At 35.3% G+C, this 18,902-nt stretch overlaps 4 protein-coding genes across 5 annotated transcripts; 1 reads left to right on the forward strand and 3 right to left on the reverse strand.

Moving 5' to 3' along the window:
• Positions 1 to 429: 429 nt before the first annotated feature.
• Positions 430 to 1,778, reverse strand: LOC132167236 (SKP1-like protein 1A). Its single transcript, XM_059578145.1, has 2 exons — positions 1,408 to 1,778; positions 430 to 781 (listed from the first exon to the last, which is right to left on the reverse strand). Exons 1-2 carry the CDS (start codon positions 1,720 to 1,722, stop codon positions 608 to 610), a joined length of 489 nt encoding a protein of 162 aa, XP_059434128.1. The 5' UTR covers positions 1,723 to 1,778; the 3' UTR covers positions 430 to 607.
• Positions 1,779 to 3,463: 1,685 nt separating this feature from the next.
• Positions 3,464 to 6,673, reverse strand: LOC132184428 (glycerate dehydrogenase). The gene is made up of 13 exons (XM_059598060.1): positions 6,503 to 6,673; positions 6,305 to 6,388; positions 6,059 to 6,199; positions 5,694 to 5,815; positions 5,476 to 5,557; positions 4,976 to 5,048; positions 4,802 to 4,893; positions 4,633 to 4,707; positions 4,428 to 4,535; positions 4,250 to 4,327; positions 4,060 to 4,104; positions 3,787 to 3,901; positions 3,464 to 3,704 (listed from the first exon to the last, which is right to left on the reverse strand). The coding sequence occupies exons 1-13, from the start codon at positions 6,623 to 6,625 to the stop codon at positions 3,682 to 3,684; spliced, it is 1,161 nt and encodes a 386-aa protein (XP_059454043.1). The 5' UTR covers positions 6,626 to 6,673; the 3' UTR covers positions 3,464 to 3,681.
• Positions 6,674 to 10,161: 3,488 nt separating this feature from the next.
• On the forward strand, positions 10,162 to 14,394 carry LOC132184630 (chloroplast protein FOR GROWTH AND FERTILITY 2). Its single transcript, XM_059598336.1, has 2 exons — positions 10,162 to 10,589; positions 13,245 to 14,394. The coding sequence occupies exons 1-2, from the start codon at positions 10,278 to 10,280 to the stop codon at positions 14,085 to 14,087; spliced, it is 1,155 nt and encodes a 384-aa protein (XP_059454319.1). The 5' UTR covers positions 10,162 to 10,277; the 3' UTR covers positions 14,088 to 14,394.
• A 793-nt stretch (positions 14,395 to 15,187) lies between these two features.
• Positions 15,188 to 18,902, reverse strand: LOC132183516 (probable CDP-diacylglycerol--inositol 3-phosphatidyltransferase 2). 2 transcript variants are annotated; one of them, XM_059596889.1, is made up of 11 exons: positions 18,846 to 18,902; positions 18,380 to 18,490; positions 17,893 to 17,977; positions 17,741 to 17,790; positions 17,168 to 17,207; positions 16,966 to 17,010; positions 16,813 to 16,878; positions 16,595 to 16,709; positions 16,459 to 16,515; positions 16,263 to 16,361; positions 15,188 to 15,598 (listed from the first exon to the last, which is right to left on the reverse strand). In XM_059596889.1, exons 2-11 carry the CDS (start codon positions 18,444 to 18,446, stop codon positions 15,539 to 15,541), a joined length of 684 nt encoding a protein of 227 aa, XP_059452872.1. In that variant the 5' UTR covers positions 18,447 to 18,490; positions 18,846 to 18,902; the 3' UTR covers positions 15,188 to 15,538. The 2 variants fall into 2 exon arrangements, with proteins under 2 accessions (XP_059452872.1, XP_059452871.1); XM_059596888.1 differs by having other exon boundaries at positions 18,824 to 18,897.

The following is an 18,902-nucleotide window of genomic DNA, read 5'->3' on the forward strand; positions in this document are numbered from 1 at the left end:
CTAAAGACTATATTCTTGAAAATAAAAAACTCAATCAAGTGGACTAAATATGATTTATTTCTGAAATTATTTTTCACAGTTTTGAGGCTCTCTTTGAATATGGCCCAAAAGGGCTTGATTTGAAAGAGAATCAATCTATCCCATCATATTGTTCAAGCTAAACATAAACTATAGCAGGATGATCAAGATTTGGTGCTTGATGTACTTAATTAAGAGTTATGGAAGCTTTCTAGAAGAGTGTGTGTGAGAGATGTGGGTATCACAGATCCCCTCCTTTGCCTTAATTTCATTGCTTTACCTTTTTTTTTTTTTTTCCATAATGTAAACTAAAATAAACCAAACGTATAAAAGATGTATGAAATTTTTAAATAAAGAATTAGTTAAGTAAGCTATTTTAAACAGGAATCCCAAAATAAAAGACCAACAAAATATAGAAGGGAAGAAGAATTTATTAGAATTCAAGACTTCATTGAAAGAACACTTTGGCATATCCACAAAGTTTCGATCAAGTTGGAGGGAGGAAAACTTTGTGGAAGGAAAAACAAAAAGCCTAAGTAGCCTATGATTATGTATTAACTTTTCTCTGAATCAGGATAGTTTCTCTGTTTCATTCGAATGCCCACTGAATCTTGCTCCGTTCCTCTGCTTCTTCTTCCGGAGTGAAATCATTCTTGATGTGAAATATCTCGCGTATTTTTTCTACCGAATTGTCGTTCAGAATATCCGCCACTCTATGGCAGGTCAAATCCAGCAGGCCCTGAATTTCCAGATAGTGTGCAGCCTGAAAATCATGACAATTGAAGAAGATAATCATGTCAGATATTGGAGAGTGCTGCAAGATCCTCAGCAACCGAGAAAACAATTCATGAAACAAGCACAATATCATTAACAAGAGAATCGACAAAAGTCATCAAAATCATAATCAACAAAACATTCACAGCATATTCAAAAAAAGAAAAAAGAAAAAAAAATCCAACCATTTAACCAAGAACAACACAAAAGCATAAAGTAGACTCAAGTTCTCCATCTTTTTCCTCAATCCAAACAGAAATTTGGAAAAATACATATATAAAATAAACAAAAAGTAAAACTATTCTTTTGTTTCTATAGCAGTCAAACGAAACGGTGAAACACACTAAAACAACAGCCGGACTCAAAATTAATTCCACATCGTTTCCTTTCTTATTAACCTTTTGTTCACTCAGCACCCAAACAGAAACCCAGAAAAAAAAAATTACTTCTTTCTTTATTTTCCACCTTTTAAGGAACTAAAAAAAAAAAAAAAAAAAGACAAGAAAAGAAAAGAAAGAAAAAGAAAGACTCTTGCTTCCCAAGCAAGAAAAAGATGTGGGGTTTTATGTGCTTAATTAACAGGAAGAAAAGCGAAAAGGGTAAAAGAATACGCACGAGGGTGAGGTCTAAGAGGGTGTCGTTGTCAACGGCGACGAATTTGGCGTCCCAGTCCTTGATCTCCATTTCTAGGAGCGCGGTCGGACAGCCGTCGGAGGGCGGGCTATGCTTCTTGAAGTACTCAATGACGAGGGCGAGGACGGGGCCGGTCAGGTTGGGCACGGGGATCACGCTGCCCGTGCAGCCATCCTCGATCATTCTCTTGATGGTCTGTGACACCTGCGCCGCCGCCTCCTCCACCTCGAAGGTCTGCCCGTCCGAGCTTCTCAGGGTAACGTTCTTTGCAAACGAACAACACAGCGTAGACGACATTGTCGTTTTCGTTTGCTATAGAGCGAGCGAGAGAGAGAGAGAGAGAGAGAGAGAGAGAGGGGTAACGCGCAAGGGAAACACACAAATTGGCGGTGTTTTATAGGGGTTTATGAGGGAGCGCCACGGCGTCGTTGGAATCCCATATGGAGATGGATTTCCCAAACCGAATCGTATTAGGGCTATTATTATTATTATTATTTATTATTTAGGTAATCCTATGGCTATTAGGATTAATGGAGTAAAGATAGATCCTCTCTGAACCAGATCCTCAATCTACAAATTTATATATACTATACGTCTAATGCTTCAAATTTCTCGTGTCCCTCTAAAAATGATGTAGCTATTAAAATCATCATTGAACTTGTGATTATTTAGATGATTTAAGAAATTGTATATGACATAAAACCCTAAAAACTATAAAGGATTTTAGTCCAATCATTTCCCATCATCTAATACTTAAATAGTTAAATTGAGTGGTCTTTTCCACACTAAAAAAAAATCATATTTTTTAACTTTCTTTCAATAGTTAGTAAGGCTAGTAAATAATGAGACAACATAACATACCATAGTTTCTAATTGAACTACATTTTATATATGAAACATAATGTCATTTCAAACTTAAATTATCATTGTTTTTACATAATTCTAAAAGATGCCACATGTGGTATATGTATACCTGAAGAAAAATGCTAGGCTTACAAATAAATTTTACAACATGATGTGGTACAATATAATTGGATTTATCAAAAATTGAATTTATCCAATTTCCAATCATATTGTAAAATTTTTTTTGGTAAACCTAGCTTCTCTCATTCTGACCTTTATTGTCATATGTGAGCCTTATTTTCCTTAGAAAAAAATATCTCTATTGCTTGTAAAGCAACTTCTCACAATGCATGGTTTCCATAAAAAGTTATTTATCAAGTGTGATAGCCGTTTTGCAAGTCATAAGATTGTTGAGTATCACAAGTGAGTAGGGTAAAAAGATTAAGTCTCAAATTGAAAAAAAAAAAAAAAAAAAAGTGTAAGTGGCTAATATATATATATATTTCTCAAACACTATTTCAAACAGACTTTTACTCATATATATATATATATATATATATATATATAAAAGTCTGTTTGAAATAGTATTTGAGAAATAAAGCTTTTAAGTCAAAAAGAACTTTTTGGCAAAAACTTTATTTTAATACTTTTGCCAAAAGTACGTTTTAATCATTTTTAAAGTAAAAATGTTAAAAAAAGTACTTTTGAAATGTTTTACCAAACATGCAAACTTTTGTCGACTTTTTAAATATTAAAAATACTTTTTAAGCTGTATAACGCATTCTTAAATATGCATTAATTCTATAACTTACTCTTGTGTCATTCTTTTGTCACTTTATGAATGAAGTGACTTTTAAAATCACTATTTGATCAAAATTCAATAATAATTAATCACAAAGTCAATGATTATTTTAAAAACCACGTCATTTTTAGAGCGACGCAGGAGAAAAACAAGAGTGTCCCCTTAAAAAAACAAAAAAAAAAAAAACAAGAGTGACTTATAGCATTACTCGATTAATATAGGATAGCTGGGTTCAAACTCATAAGCTTAAGCTTTTGGGTTAAATGGTATTTCAACTTACTATATTATTATCTCATTAAAAGACCCCAAAAATAAAGCTATCCAGCAATGCCTCAGGCATAAAAGGCCTCAAATTGAACCAAATAATTCCCAACTAAGAACTGCAAATAGATGTGAAAGGTTTATGGGTAAGCCAATGCATTGGCATAATTATAAGGCCAGTAATATACATATATAGTTAAGACAGTAAGTAGGTAGACATTGTGACCAGCAACTCATAGGCAAATATACTAGTACTCCTCAGAGGAATCTCACAAGAGCCCATGCTCCAACATCAGGAAAAAAATTAGACAATTTGCACCAGAAGGCCCTTAGGTGATCAGCATCGATGCTTATAGCTTTGAAACAGGTAGACCTGCAATTAAACAAAACTTGAAGGTGAGACTTGAGAGAGTTTCCCCACCGTGATTTTAGCAGTGTCTGAAGGAAGAAATTACCCAAGGTTTTAGAATTGACAATGCTTGGACTTGCTGCTGGTGGTGGAACATTCTCATTGAGGAATGGTTCCACCCTATTGGGATCATACCAAACTGGATACCCTTTAATCTTTCCCTATAATTTTTGGAAAGGTAGATAATGTTAGTAGTTTCATTAGGAAGTTAAGTCAATCACAACCCATACCAGAAGAACAAAGCCTTGTTGAAATGGAACTTAATTAATGATGTCAACTTTTCTTTTCTTTTTGTTCTTTTCAACTTTCATGTTCATACCAGTACATTCAAAGCAGCCAGTGTTGCCATTCCTTCACGAGTCCACTGCATAAACCATGAGCAGATATATATTGTTACCTTTTGTAACTAAGTAACCTTAAAAGAAGCAGACTGATAGGTGGACATATCAATATGTTTCCACCATTTTGTGTGTAAATCTTTACACAAAAGATCATTCCATCAATATTACCTTGGAAGCAGAAGCAATGTGAGGTACCACAATGGCATTCTTCATGTCAGCAAGCCCAGGTTTCATATAGGGCTCATCCTAATACAACAACAATGATAGATGAAATAATATATGACTTGAAGATATCTTTCTTCTGTCAGTGGACCTAATTTCAAGAGGCAAAAGGTGTGGAGGTTACCTCAAAGACATCAAGACCAACTCGAAACATGGGATTCTCTCTCAAATGTTCCACAAGAGCTACTTCATCGACAACGGGCCCCCTACTGCAGTTTACAAGGATTGCTTCCTAAAAATGTAGACTTTTGATGTTTAGCAAGGTGCAGATGCATCTGATAAGTCACATAACTCGTCAAGAAAAAAGAAAATGTTCGTTTAGATCTGACCTTCTTCATTATTGCAAGTCTTTCTTTGTTGATCAGATGATAAGTGGTTTTGTCCAAGACTGGATGAAGACTTATCTACAGAGAACGCCAAACACATCTAATTTTACTGAAACCTAAAATCCAACTTCAGATAATGAAAGCACATTAAATTCTCAGCATTGATTCCTACCACATCTGCCTCTCGGAGCACCTCTTCCATGGAGGCTGCTCTTTTCCATGTCACTGGTTTTTCACCATTGGCCTTTAGGAACTCACCATAAGCTGCAATTCAGGAACACATAATATAATCATGAGCCTAAAGGAGTATAGAGCTTAATAACATCAATGGTTGACTGAGACATGCCTGTAACAAACTTTTCTAGGCGTGTGGACTGGTAAAGATCATAATAAATTAGGTTCATCTTGAATCCTTCAACCTGTTATAATAGAACAAATATACTCCCATTAGCATAGCAAAGTACATTCTAATTCAAAGTTGATTAGTCACAGTCACAATCAACTCAAAAATTGTATAGATCAGCAGGGAAAGAAAATTTGACAACATCAAACTGAAAACATTCCAAAAGTTTTTAGATAGTATGATTTTCAAAGCATAAATCATTTAATACTTGTCCCTATGTCGTGTTATACAATAGAAAGCAAAAAGACAGGTATCTATGATACCTTGGCTTTTTTATGTTAACAACACACAATTCTATGATAAACTTTATCCACTGTAAATGCTACAAACCCACAACTTATGTCTAATAACTTCTGAAGGGTGATTGTTGGACTAATCAACTTAGCCATCAGGCATAAGGTTTTAACAGATTCAATTTGAAATTTTAGAAAATAAGGAATTACCATCATTCTGGCATAAGCAGATCCAATACGGCCAGCACCAATGACCCCAACAGTCTGTCCTTTAAGCAAGTTTCCCACATATCTAGCAGAAAGACAAAGCCAACTTAAGCATTGTTCTTGATCATCATGTGAAACCATGCACCACCATCACTTATTACCCATATACGGAAATAAAAGTAAAGTAGTGAAATCTATAGTATTTAACAATGTGATCATACAAATGAGGAAGCCACCCATCGTATAGTCCTGCCCTCATGAACCCATCTGCTTCAACTATTCTTCTTGCAGCTGCTAAAGAAAGTGAAGCTGCCAGCTCTGCCGTTGTCTCTGTAAGTACTCCCTGACCATGTGGGCAATGGATTGATCTCATTATAACAAAGCAGATATACGCCTAGACTAGACATGTATGGAATACTAGCATGGTGAACTATTAGTAAACATCAAAATGCACTTCTAAGGGACTTATGATCAAGCATGCATGCTGCATCAAGTAATATCACATATCTGTAGAAAACACACACGACACAAAGCACACATACAGAGAATAATTGCAAGCAAGCAAACAAACAAGGAAAGAACTTACAGGAGTGTTTCCAACAGCAACACCATACTTGTTAGCAGCATTGATATCAACGTTGTTATAACCAACAGCCATGTTACTGAAAGCTGTGCCTCCTGCTCTGCGCAATGCCGAAAACAGTGCCTCTCCCCAGTCTTCTGTCAACTGAAACGCATTCCCAGAAGGCAAAAGCACACCTCAACAACCCCAAAAAAGAAAACCCAAATTCACAAACAAAAAAAATGATTTCAACTATCAAATGAACATTACCTGACCAATCACTCCGTCGCACTTATCGCCAATCAAAGCAATGATATCTTCAACAGACAATATAGTTTTCTTTTGCGTACATATCTGAATGAACATCAACAAATCCCCATCACCTTTTCACATGTAATTCCACAGAAAATAATTGAATTTGAAAAGAAAAAGGCTCAGAACAGAGTAGAACAAGAAAATGAAAATTACTTCGACCCGACAATCCTGTTCAATCAATAGATTGATCCAGCGAGTTCCTGGCATGGACTTTGTGCTAACAACTCTGTATTTTCCATTTGGGTTCCACACCTCAATCGAAACAGGTTTGGCCATTGCCGCTCAAAGTCCAAGCTGCAGAGTATGCTAGTGAAACAGAGTCTCTCTTTTTCTAATAAGCTTGGATGATATGGTGCAACGCAGTCCACCTTAAAATATAGTCTTCGTCCATAGGATTAGTCTGTTTGCAACAGATGTTGACTTTTTAAAACAGTATAATCGCTGATCTGAGGGTTGCAAGGTTACATGGTACATTGGTTGATCATTGGATATGTTCCTCTTGGGATAAAGTGAGCTTTTGAGGTGTAGAGGAGGTGCTTCATGCTTGGAGTATTTGGGCCTCTCATTGGGTATAAGATAACGATGACGTGACTTCTTGAATTGATGACACGTAAGGGGGCCTTGTCCTTTTTCCTCAACTGATGTATTTTGTTGGGCAATCTTTACCACTATTCATGAATGTAATCTATTGCTCAAGTATATCAATGTCTCTTATGTAATTTGATAGAAATGTTGGTCTTAATATTAGTCTTTAATATAAAGGTTTTAGAGAAATGATTCACGTCAATATTTTTTTTCATCTTTTTCTATCTTATCTCACAAATAAACTCAGGTGGATTCAACACAAATTTAATAGTGAATTCCTCTATTTATTATAGAGATGGTTAAATAATGAATTAATTCTATCATTTCTCGAGTTAATATTGAAAATTTCAATGTACCATATATATATATATATATATATATAAGTTATAACCCTAGTATTTTTTGTTGATATAGTGAAAAATTAGCCACTTGTATAACACAAGCACACTGTCGAATCACATGTATTGCTTTTTATTTTTATTTATTTTTTATTTTTTATACTAAGGGCATATTTGAGATTGTGTTGGAAAAATAAAGTTTTTTGAAGTCAAAAAGCGTTTTTGGCAAAAGCTTCATTTTTAATCTTTTGTTAAAAGTGCGTTTTCGCAATTTTTGAGTTTTTTAGATCCTTAAAAGCGCTTTCAATTTTTTTACCAAACATTTTTTTTTTTTTTTTCGAACGAACTTTCTCAGTGTTAAACATACTTTTAGGCCCCTCAAATGCACACTTAAACAGACCCTAAATTGCATAGTCTTGACGTTAAACTTGTATTTATTGGTGTTTATTTCTCCTACATTTACCTTGTGAGTATATAATAGAGATTTCTAACAATTTTGCTACTCAAACTAATTACAATTTAGTCAGCAAATATAATAAGTTTGGGATAATTGGCCCACATGCTTGGGCCTATAAAAGCTGTCTCACAACCATTCAAATAACAAATTGGTGAAATTGTTCATTGTCCGGAGCTTTGATGCAACAGCTCTAATGAGCGAAGCCCAAATATCCAAATGCCAAATATGGATCCAACGAGAAAATGCCGCCCACTCAGCCCACATTAGTTTATTTTGGGCCAACTAGGAGGAGAAGGAGTCCAACTGTAGCCCAATCAAATAACGACACGAGGAAGTCCAAAACGGCACCTATGTTTTTGTCTCTTTGTGCACGTGCCGCGCGCGCACAAGCACGAGGTCTGTATGTGTCGGTCTGACGGCAAGCGCGGGCGGTTACGTGGTGTTTGGTAAGCTTTTCCTGCCCATTCAAAGTCCACTTTGGCTAATCTTTCAACCACCCCACCACCTCGGTGGTTGACAATCACTTAGCCCTATGCTAAGCGTTTTTTTTTTTTTAAAAAAAATAAAATTATAAAAAATGTTTAATTTTAGTGTATTTTTGGAAAAAAAAAAATTATATATTGATTTTTTTTCTTTTGTTGGTGTTTTTTAGTTACATATAAGGGAGTATATTAAAAAACGTAGGATAATTTTACTAAACAATTAACTGCGTTTTTTAAATTTATATTATATTTTAACAAGAAATTTTAAAATTTCTCCTAGTCTTCTCCAAATTTTATATCGATATTATTTTCTAAAGAAGCAGAGAAAAAAAAAATACTCCCACCAATTCTTAAAAAAAAAAATAATAATAATAATATCCACTAAAGAAAACTAGGGGTGTTCAATAACCAACTCACCAACTGATAACCGATTATAATCGCAAACTGATAACCGCAACTGATTTTGTAGTCGGTTATTAAAAATCGCTAACCGACTAAGCGGTTGCGGTTAGCGATTTTAGGGGTAAGAAAAGGTACTTATAAGCTATAACCGCCTTTATATATATATTTTTGTTTTGCTTCCATTTGATTTATATTTTATAATACGTATCCAGATTTGGGATTTCTCTTTTTAATTTTCTAATTTGAATTTGGATTAATGGATTTGGGCTATTTTTTTTAGCCTTTTTTTTTCATCTTTTTTGGAACATTTTGGCTTAAAACCCTTAAAATAAGACCAAAAAATAGCAAATTAAAGGCTCAAAACACTTAAAAAAAAAAACCCAAAAGCTCTTTTTTTTAAAAAAAAAAATTTTAAAAACGGTAACTGTCGATAATCGCCTAGGCGGTTGCGGTTATTAAAAATTAACAATCGTCCAAATCGATTGTGGTTGCAGTTGTAGCTAATAACCAACGATTATAATCGTTTAAATACCCCTAAGAAAAACACACCCACAATAACCATAGGGATATTAAATGCAAAACAAGCAAGGCCTAGTGGCTAACAAGCAAATTCTCCTCCCTAGGACCCTAATTGACATAAATTGAAAGAAAAAGGATAATATTTGTTGAGATCCACATCTTTGACCTCCATGATTTATTAAGTCTAAACAATTACGTAGCAAGTATTGTGGCCACAACGAAGACGTGAACATCTTTTGGACCAGTTAAATGAAATGATGATGGTGGCCAACAATGTTCTTGGTCATCGCCATCTTTATCAAAGAGGTAGGATGTTACAAGTTTCCATTTTTTTTTATTTTTTATTTATTGACAAATTCTATTGTAGAATTACTTAACATATGTAAACATTTTATTCAATTGATAAGCATATAAAAAATGAATGTATAGAAGCGTGGAATTCAAAATATTAAAGTATTAATTAAATAATTAAATTTATTATTTTATATCAGTCTAATATTTTGAACATAGTATCAATTATCAAATTTATCTATCCCTAAATTGTATTATTATCTTATTATTCTTCTTAACAATTGGCTGGGGTTAATGTTTAGAATTAAACTGTTTTAATTTGGGTTGTCATTATGTGATTTTATAGATAATGAATGTTAAGTGTTTTTTTGGTGTTCTTCTAGTATTTTCCGAATTCTAAGTAAACATTATTTTATATATATATATATATATATATATATATGTGAAATTGACCCTTATTTATCTCATTCCATTGTTAGAAAATAATATCTATTTAGGATAAGAAGAATACCTGGCATTTTCGTTTTTTGAATAATAAGTTTTTAATTTTTTTTTTCAAATTAAATACAATAACCTTTTGGGATATAATAATAACTTTTAATTGGAATGATATATATATATATATATATATTTTCTGTTTCCTTAATAAAACTGGTTAGGTTAATAAACCCAAAAAATTAAAACAAACTAATATTATAAACCAAGAAGCAATATTCAATTTTCAGTTGAATCTTCTGAGCCACTTTATCCTCAACGACCCCCTCTCTCTCTCTGTTCGCAAAATCTTTTACCCTCAAAACCTGTACACAAACAGAGGGGGAGAGAGAGAGAGAGAGAGAGAGACCAGAGAAGCCATGGAAAGGCTTCTGTACTCTTCTTCTCCAACCCCTTTCAAGGTCCATCTAAAATCCTCTTCGTTTGTCCCTCGACTCGGCCGAATTGACTCACCAAGCCTCGGTTTTCTTCTACCAACTCGCCCCAAGTCCAGGCGGGTCATCTCACTCTCTTGCAAAAACGAAAACCCTTCTCCATCTTCTTCTTGCACATCGTCTCCATTGAACAATTCACAAGCTCCGTCCTCTTCCCGGGCCGGCTCGCCAAATGGATCGGTGCCAAAACCCCATTTTCTCAAACAGATCGAGGGCGAGGCTTCTGAGAAACGGAAGGTATGATCTTCGGGGCTATGATTTGTGTGAAAATTGTTTTGTTATGGATTTTCGTTTCTGGGTTCTTCTTTTATGATTGAAAATTATCATTTGCTGCGATTTTTTGTTGTTGTGCTGTGTCAATTTCATGATAGTTGATGAGAAACAACTTGTTGATGGGTTGTTGGGTTGCTGGGAAAACGGAAGGAAAGAGAAGAAAGTTTGAAGTCTTCTTCACATTTCCTTTTTTTTTTTTTTTTTTTCTGATGGATTCTCAGGAATTCATGAGAGCACAAATGTTAAACAATAGCATCATTCGCAATTACAATTCTCAATTTCCCTTAATGATTTTCCCATGTTGACGATAGATTCACTTGGAAATAAATAATTCACTGCTGAAAGCAGAATTTTTGTAGATTTAGTAGTCCTGTTTGAATGACAAAATATGACAGTGCCTAAATTCGTTGAATATATCAGAGGGTTAAAACTTTGTAGGAATTTAGGATTTTGGAGAATAATCTGAGATCGGGGAGTTGATTATGAGGATTTGCAGGCATCTCAAAATGGGAGAAAGGGAAGGGAAATTCGCAAAATTGGCTCCTTTCGATGAGCAGATTCAAGTATTATGTTTTGCCATCCTTCATTTTCCATTTCCCAGCGACCATTCCAGGGGGGTTTTTGGATGTCCCAGCTAAATTGACAACTTGTTGCAATTCATGTAGTATTAGGACACATGATCAGGCAGCTCAATGTTAAAATCAGGGGTGTAACTGGGATTTTAGATGTGGGGGGACGAAATTAAAAAAATAAAAAATAAAATCAGGGGGGAAAAATTTGATTTTAAAATAATTATAAGGTTTTTTTTCTTAAAAGAAAAATAATAATAATATTTGGGAACATTTTGAGGCTTGCTTACTAGTTCCATCCTTGGTTAAAATGTTAATATAACCGCTAAAAAGAAAATCAAATAGTTATCTATATATTCTATTACAAAGATTTCACTCGATTTTTCTTTCTATTCTTGCTTTTAGTTGGTTTGCATAAAAATTCGATGTAGTAAGGAAACCGTTTTCTTTTTCACTTTCCAAGATCATGTTAAGAAGTTTTACAAGGTTATTTAATTACCCCTTCCCCCCCTAGAAAATGAAGCTAAAACCAGAAGGATATATATTTTATCCATAAGAGTGGCGATGGGTAAGCGTGTCAGGATAATTTTCAGCCATTGTTTGACTATAAGGTGAAGATTGTACTGTCAGTCCTACATGACCACCCATAGACTTAAATTGATACATAAAAGAAATATGTGTGCGTGCATGTGTGTGCAAACCATCACGCAGCTACTGCTGCTGGGAGGAGGTCAATGAACATCAAAAAGTGAATAATGAGCATACCTTTGTTATAATTAGATTAGGAATTGTAATCTAAATATGAGGCATTACGCCATTTTCTATTTTTTGATGAGCCAGGTTCTTTCTTGGTACAATTGTGAAGAAATTCTTGATAATTTTCAGTGACATCTAGAATCTAGTATTGAAAAGTTGTTTTAACGTGCTTATCTTTTGCTCTGTGCTATTGGTGCTAAGGTAAAAAATTTGCGAAAATTGCATGCTAATTTGTTCACAAGCAGAAAAGCTGGGGTTCATAAAGTTGGTGCTGAGTGTGGATCTAATACCATACACCAACATTTTTATTTTTTGAAACATGAAGTTCAGCAGTTCAGTTCATCTCACTTAGAAGATTCTTTAGTAGTCAGATTTTTTACTGTCTTAGGAATGCATTTATGATGTTTTCAAGAAATCTCGATATGAGTATGATATTTAGTTATCTATTTCTAATGCCTAAGGTTCTAATTTATCCCTTATGATCTCCTTACAACACATCATTTGTATGGCATTGGAGGCTAGGGTTGTAACCTGTCTGCATGCTGACCTCTATATCCAGAACCTACCAAATTATTAGATTTTAGTTTATGCCAATCGATTCCTTTAGTTATGAAGCACCCATGGATCCTCGATGTTTAAAGTTAGAATAAGTTTGTGTGTTTTCATTGTTGTTGAGGTTCTACTCCATTGTAATAGTTCTCATCAAATACTTGATTTGGGTACAGTTTAGCCAGATTGAATTTGTCATCTGTGTAATCAGTGCATCTACTGTAATCATTAGTATCTGAACTGTACAACCATTATTGCATCATGATTTTTAACTTTTGCACCGGGTGCTAGTTGGTGCTGCTCTGTTTGTGTTTGGACTGTCTTTAGTGCATGTAGAAGAAAATTTTAGATTCTTTATTTTGAATTTAACATGATTGAAATTGCTGGACTTCAACACAACGGTAACCTTGCAATGCTGCTCAGTAGAACTTGGTAATATTAAAATTACGGACATATGTGACTTCAAGATCACTGTGGTGAAATTATGGGTGTGGCTAGAAACTCATGATTCCACACACGTGAGCACTCTTGTATACTAAGTTAACATACAGTAACCTATTTGATTGTTTATATTGTTGTATTGAGATCAACCGATAAGTGGTAATTATAATTCACCTAAACTAATCATTTGTTTTTAAGGGCGTTTGCAGAGTATGAATGCTTAAATTATGGTTTTAAATTCAAATGTTTGGTCATTCTATTTACTTCACAAAACTTACAAATCTACATTTTGAACGCTTTTCAGGCAATCACTGCTGGGACATGTATGGTACTCTCTGCTCTTATTGTGATTTTACTCCAACCAGTTTTTGCACCAGCGGCTTTTGCAACATTTCAAAGTGCAGCTAAGGCAGGGGGTCCTGCTGCTGCTGCAGTTGGGCGAAGACTGATCCAGACTGAATTACTAAGTAGTGCTTGGACTGGTTTCTTTGCTGGTTGCTTACACACATTATCAGGACCTGATCACCTTGCTGCTTTGGCTCCACTCTCAATTGGCCGTACCCGCATGGAAAGTGCTGCTGTTGGAGCTCTCTGGGGGTGTGGCCATGATGCTGGTCAGGTTATTTTTGGCTTAATATTTCTTCTGCTAAAGGATCGGCTCCACATTGAAGTAATCCGAACTTGGGGCACAAGAGTAGTGGGCATTACTCTTCTTGTTATTGGTGCTATGGGCATTAGGGAAGCTTCAGAAGTCCCCACCCCATGTGTTGCCTTAGAAAATGGTGAGTGTGATGTTGGCGTTTACGAAGCACTCCAAAACCCAGCAGTTGGGAAGAAGAAGAAGATTGGTTTTGCAACTTTTGCCACTGGGATTGTCCATGGTCTTCAACCAGATGCATTGATGATGGTTGTGCCGGCACTTGCCTTGCCTTCTCGGGTAGCTGGAGCTGCATTTCTTGTTATGTTCTTGGTGGGAACTGTGGTTGCAATGGGGAGCTATACAGTTTTTATAGGTTCATGTAGTCAGGCATTAAAGGATAGGATCCCAAGAATAACTGAGAAACTCACATGGGCTTCTTCCCTTGTAGCAATTGCTCTTGGACTTGCCATTATCATTAGCCAGCTTTTCGGGTATAGCCTATATTGATACATCCTACCAACTTTCGGGATTCCCATTTTGCAAGCTTCCTCATTAGTGTTAGAAAAAAGAGCTCCCGAAAGGATCATTCAATTTGTTTACAGCGGAAGTTAACAGCATCTTTCCTTAGTGAGAACCATCTTCTTCATATTTATCTTCTTTTGCTTTTGAAGGTTGTAATTGTTAGCGCACAAGGGAACCAGCTTTTGAGAACTTTTTTTGTAATTCTTTTGTGGCAGATTTCAGATTGGTTTAACAATATGGTTAAAGTTATATGATTTATGCTTATGGCGTTTCATGCACAATTATTTCTCTATTTTTCGCCTCTTTCAAATTCATTGCATGTTTTGTTAGGCACTAAAGAGTTGTTTATTGCATAGTGAGCTGTGGACCAGAACAATGTCTTTGGTTTGGCTTCCCCCATCCAAATAGTCGGGAATTATGTATGCCGCTGTCCACGTTTGACAATGCTCGCAAAAACATTAATAAACAATTTGAAACACAAAATATTTACGAAATACTAAAAACTATTTTAACATTTATGTAATACCGTAACACTTTGTCAACAAAAAAGTAAAAAACACCCTCTAAAAAGTTTTATCAAACGAACTCAGTCAGTGCAGCGTATTTTCATTTTATGACAATATTTTTGCCTTTATTTTCACCTTTATGCAGCATATTTTCGTTGTCGGAGCGACTTGGAAGCACCTGCTCTAGTCTCTACTGACGAAAATGTGAAATTATGAAGCAAGCACCCATAGAATGGTCACTGGCATTAAGGGTTTGTTACTGGCATAAGTATGCCTAAGTTGAGAAATGCATGTTTCATTCTGATTATTTCTCTCTTTAAAAGGACTCGCCATGAAATCCATGTTTCTTTAACAACTGCAATGGATGTAAAGGATGTTAATTCATACAAAATCTAGCTGCAACGCCTGTGTGCCAATGAGCCAAAGCACTCCTGTGTTGAACGTAATTTGGAAATGAATGTCCTATCTTCTAGACAATAGAGACACCTCAAAATACTGAAATTCTTGGGTTTGTTTGCAGTTTGGGGAAAACATTTGTCACCACTCACCAAGTTTTCTCTAATCATTCATACACAACTCTGAAACAGGTAATCAGTGAATATTCAAGCCATTTAAGGACAACCTTTGCAAAGCATGTTCAGTAATATCATGACACCCAGTAAAGATACCGAACAAGCGGGAAAAAGATGAAAGAAAAAAACAAAAACAAAAGGCCAAAATGAAATGAGCAAGGAGGATCCAATCCGTCTTTTGCCCAAGGGTACCCGCAGCACCATGGAGAAAAATCACTCTGAAAAGTCACAAACTTCCTTCAGTTGTCTATTAATTGATATATTGTGATTCCATTTGCTACCCTCAAAGCAAAAAAAATCAAACAAGATTAGTGGGTGCTGGCAGAATGCAGGGACATCTATCAACAGTTGAACGACATTACGGCTTCTGCTTTTTGTCGATGTCATAAAGTACACATATATCTGCTGCTGTCTTCATCTGAAAGCATGATATGATTCCACAGATAGTTATTTTATGAAATACTTGAACACGATTCAAGAGCCAGTTGAATAACAACAATTAGTGCATATATATTCACCAAACTCTCAGCTGATTAAATGCAACAAAGTACCATGCTTAGCAGGAATTTTTTTAATTACAATTAACTCCTATCTATATCCTTAGGATGCTAATGGGTGACCACATCAAAACCAGACCTGAGATATCCAGACCTTTATGGAATGAATAGAAGTTCTACAACAAGTCTACAAACCATGCATTCATGTGCCAATTTTAAATAAACGTATCATTAGCTGAAACTGAGAATGTTGAAGTTGATATAAAAGTATTCATATTTATTATACACTGAATGAAGTCACCATGATCACTTAACTCAGTATACTGTTACTACAAAGAAAAATAAAAACCAATCCAATCCAATTAAAAGTAACCTACAATGAGCATTTCAAGTATAATCACATTAGGTTTGAATAGGAACCAGCCATGCATTCTGTTTTTTGGCATAAAATAAATGAGTATATGCATCTAGCATTGACCTTCTTCAGATGCAGGATGCTCTTTTATATCTATAAATCTCTTGATTGTAAAAAATTATTTGGGCGGACAGGAGTTCGTAGAGAAGTTACAAGGCACTAATTATTACCTGTATAACATTAACAGCTTGCTTGATTGCCCATCCAAATAAACTCAAAGCGAGTAGACAAGCAAGAAGTGAATTCTGTTTTACAGAACTCATCAAGACCTATAAGAGGAAATAATTTAGTTTAGAAATTGAAATAACCCAGGAATCCTCTCTGAAATTTAGAATATTTGACTGCAGTGACAAAATGAGGGCTTACATCCATCAAATTTTCAGTTTGGTTTTCCGCAATAAGAAACAAGATTATGTAAAGAACCTGCATACTTGAAATAATCATATGAGGAGATGAGTGTAGTTAATTATCGTGTAAACAGATTGACCAAAGTTAAATTTACCTCACATGCCACACAACAATAGGCCATAAACATTCTGTTTCCATAGTATGCCTTGAAGAGCCAACTAGTACTGTCTTTTACATCTTTATGACTAGCTTTGCCTAACAAGAAAGTACTGATGCAGCAGCAGTAGACAAAATCCCAATGGAAGAAAGTGTTGTTAAGGATCAAGACCAAATCCATCCAGTAGATATGAACAAGGATATAAACACAAGTACCTGTACATTTGGAGCCAGTGGCTGGCAATATCTAAGGCAAGCAATGACAAGAAGATCAAGCCAGGCCTACATGAAACCCGACCCAAAAGAGTTTGTGACAAGAAGGATCAATCTTCTTTAATGAAAAATGAAAAAGTTTGTGAGAACTCTTACCTGTATACTTGGGAAAGAATCACCAACAGACAAGCAGTGCTAATCCTGGGAAACAAGACACTTATCACTATGACCATACATGCACAACCAGATACTTTATGGGGATGTTAATGACAGGAAAGAATACAAAAAAGGAGGAAAAACACTAAATAAATCTTTGAACTGGTATATGATTCTGTTGAGAGAGAGTTCAAAAGATCACCTGTCTGTTATCATGTCCAAAACAGCTCCAAATGTTGAAACTGAACCACCAGGGAAAAAGAATGCGAATCAAATATTACACCTCATACATTTTTTTTCTGCTTATCATATAAAAGATTACAAATATCATTGCATTACTATAGTCTCACAAGTTTTCGAACATAGGAAAGGCTACTATGTAGCAATACACTGCAATTTCAAAATAAGAAGGCTTGTCATGAATACTAGCTGAATTTTAAATACGGGTTCCTTCTCCATCTCGGGTTTATGCTCTATTCGCCTTAATACAGCCACAAAATATTCCGTAAGGTTCAAGTTGAAGCCACTAAAAGGGGAAGGCCAAAGACTAGACACTGGAAGGCAAAACATAATGGCTGAAATTACATATGAGATATGAACCTAAGGATGGGGGGCAAGAGAATTCATGTAGCTAAAACCAGAGTTCTTACAGTGTTGAGCCTGGATGACAGATTTAATTCACACATGCATATGCACACGTCAGCTCCATTTGTAGAAGTGCTTGATATTATATAATGAAGTAAAACATAGTTGGCGACCACAAAAAATTATTTACCTTGATTGAATTTGCGAGCACACCAACCATCCACGCCATCACAAACAAAGCTGGACCCAAATATTTAATCAAGTAACATTTCCAAGATTCACACAAGTTAAATATAATGAAGCTCAAAATAAAAAGAAACATCCCAAAGCATTGGTTCTCACCTAAAGAAATAGAGAACGGAAAAAAGCTTTTTGTTGGAGAAGCATTGTGCAAAGGCAATGCAGTTCATAATGACCCTTATGTATCCTGAATCCAAGTATACATAAATTCATTCAACCAACATATATGCGTATAAAAAGAAGTAACCAGTTGGCATTCCTATGCCATTTGGTCATACGAAGTGGGAGAATATCTCCATGGTAATGACATAGAGTGCTCCAGTCCATTTGGTTGCTCATAAATAGTATAGCACCACAGGAAATCAAAATTTAAACTGTGATTCTATAATGTTTTCGTCAAAAAAAAAAAAAAAAAATTTAAGGACAGGCAATCAAAATTGCCACTTTCAGATAATGGGGTTGAATTAGTTGCAATTCAACTCCAAAAAATTCATCACTGCAGTAACCAAATGAGACATTAGCACAAAGCCCCTAGTATTATATTGAGGAACATAACAACAGAAGAGTACTCTAGTCTGAATCAACCCACCAACGATATTTGGAATGTAAAGGTACACGGATAGTTTCCCTGGTCTTCTTCTAGTATTCTTGGCCATTGAAACTTCTCTTGACAAACTTACAATTGCATGAAATGCATTGGCTGCCAAATAAAAAACCCAGTGCTTAACAATTAAATTCACACACAAATACACAATTTACATAATAGGCATAGAAATTAATGGGAAAGATTGAATCTTTATCTGGGATTATGATTAAGAAGTGTCAGTAACAGAATGAACAATAATCTGATGATAACTGAATCATAAAATGAGGAAATGGGTCCACCACATCCAGTACTGGACCCTCCAGATAGCCACCCAGATCTCTAAGACGGGAGTGTGGGGTGGATTGCCCACGTGCCAAGATCTGGGTGGAGTAAAACAAGCTAAGTTGGAAACAAATTGGAGCAAAGAAGCAGAGAGGGGAAAGGAACCTGGGAAAATTAGCAGCAAAACCTCACCGATGACCGACACAGCTCTCTGCTTCTTCTTCGTTACTTTTTTGACATTTTT

The sequence above is a fragment of the Corylus avellana genome, chromosome ca1 (genome assembly GCF_901000735.1).
Source record: "Corylus avellana chromosome ca1, CavTom2PMs-1.0".
NCBI classification, from domain to species: Eukaryota; Viridiplantae; Streptophyta; class Magnoliopsida; order Fagales; family Betulaceae; genus Corylus; species Corylus avellana.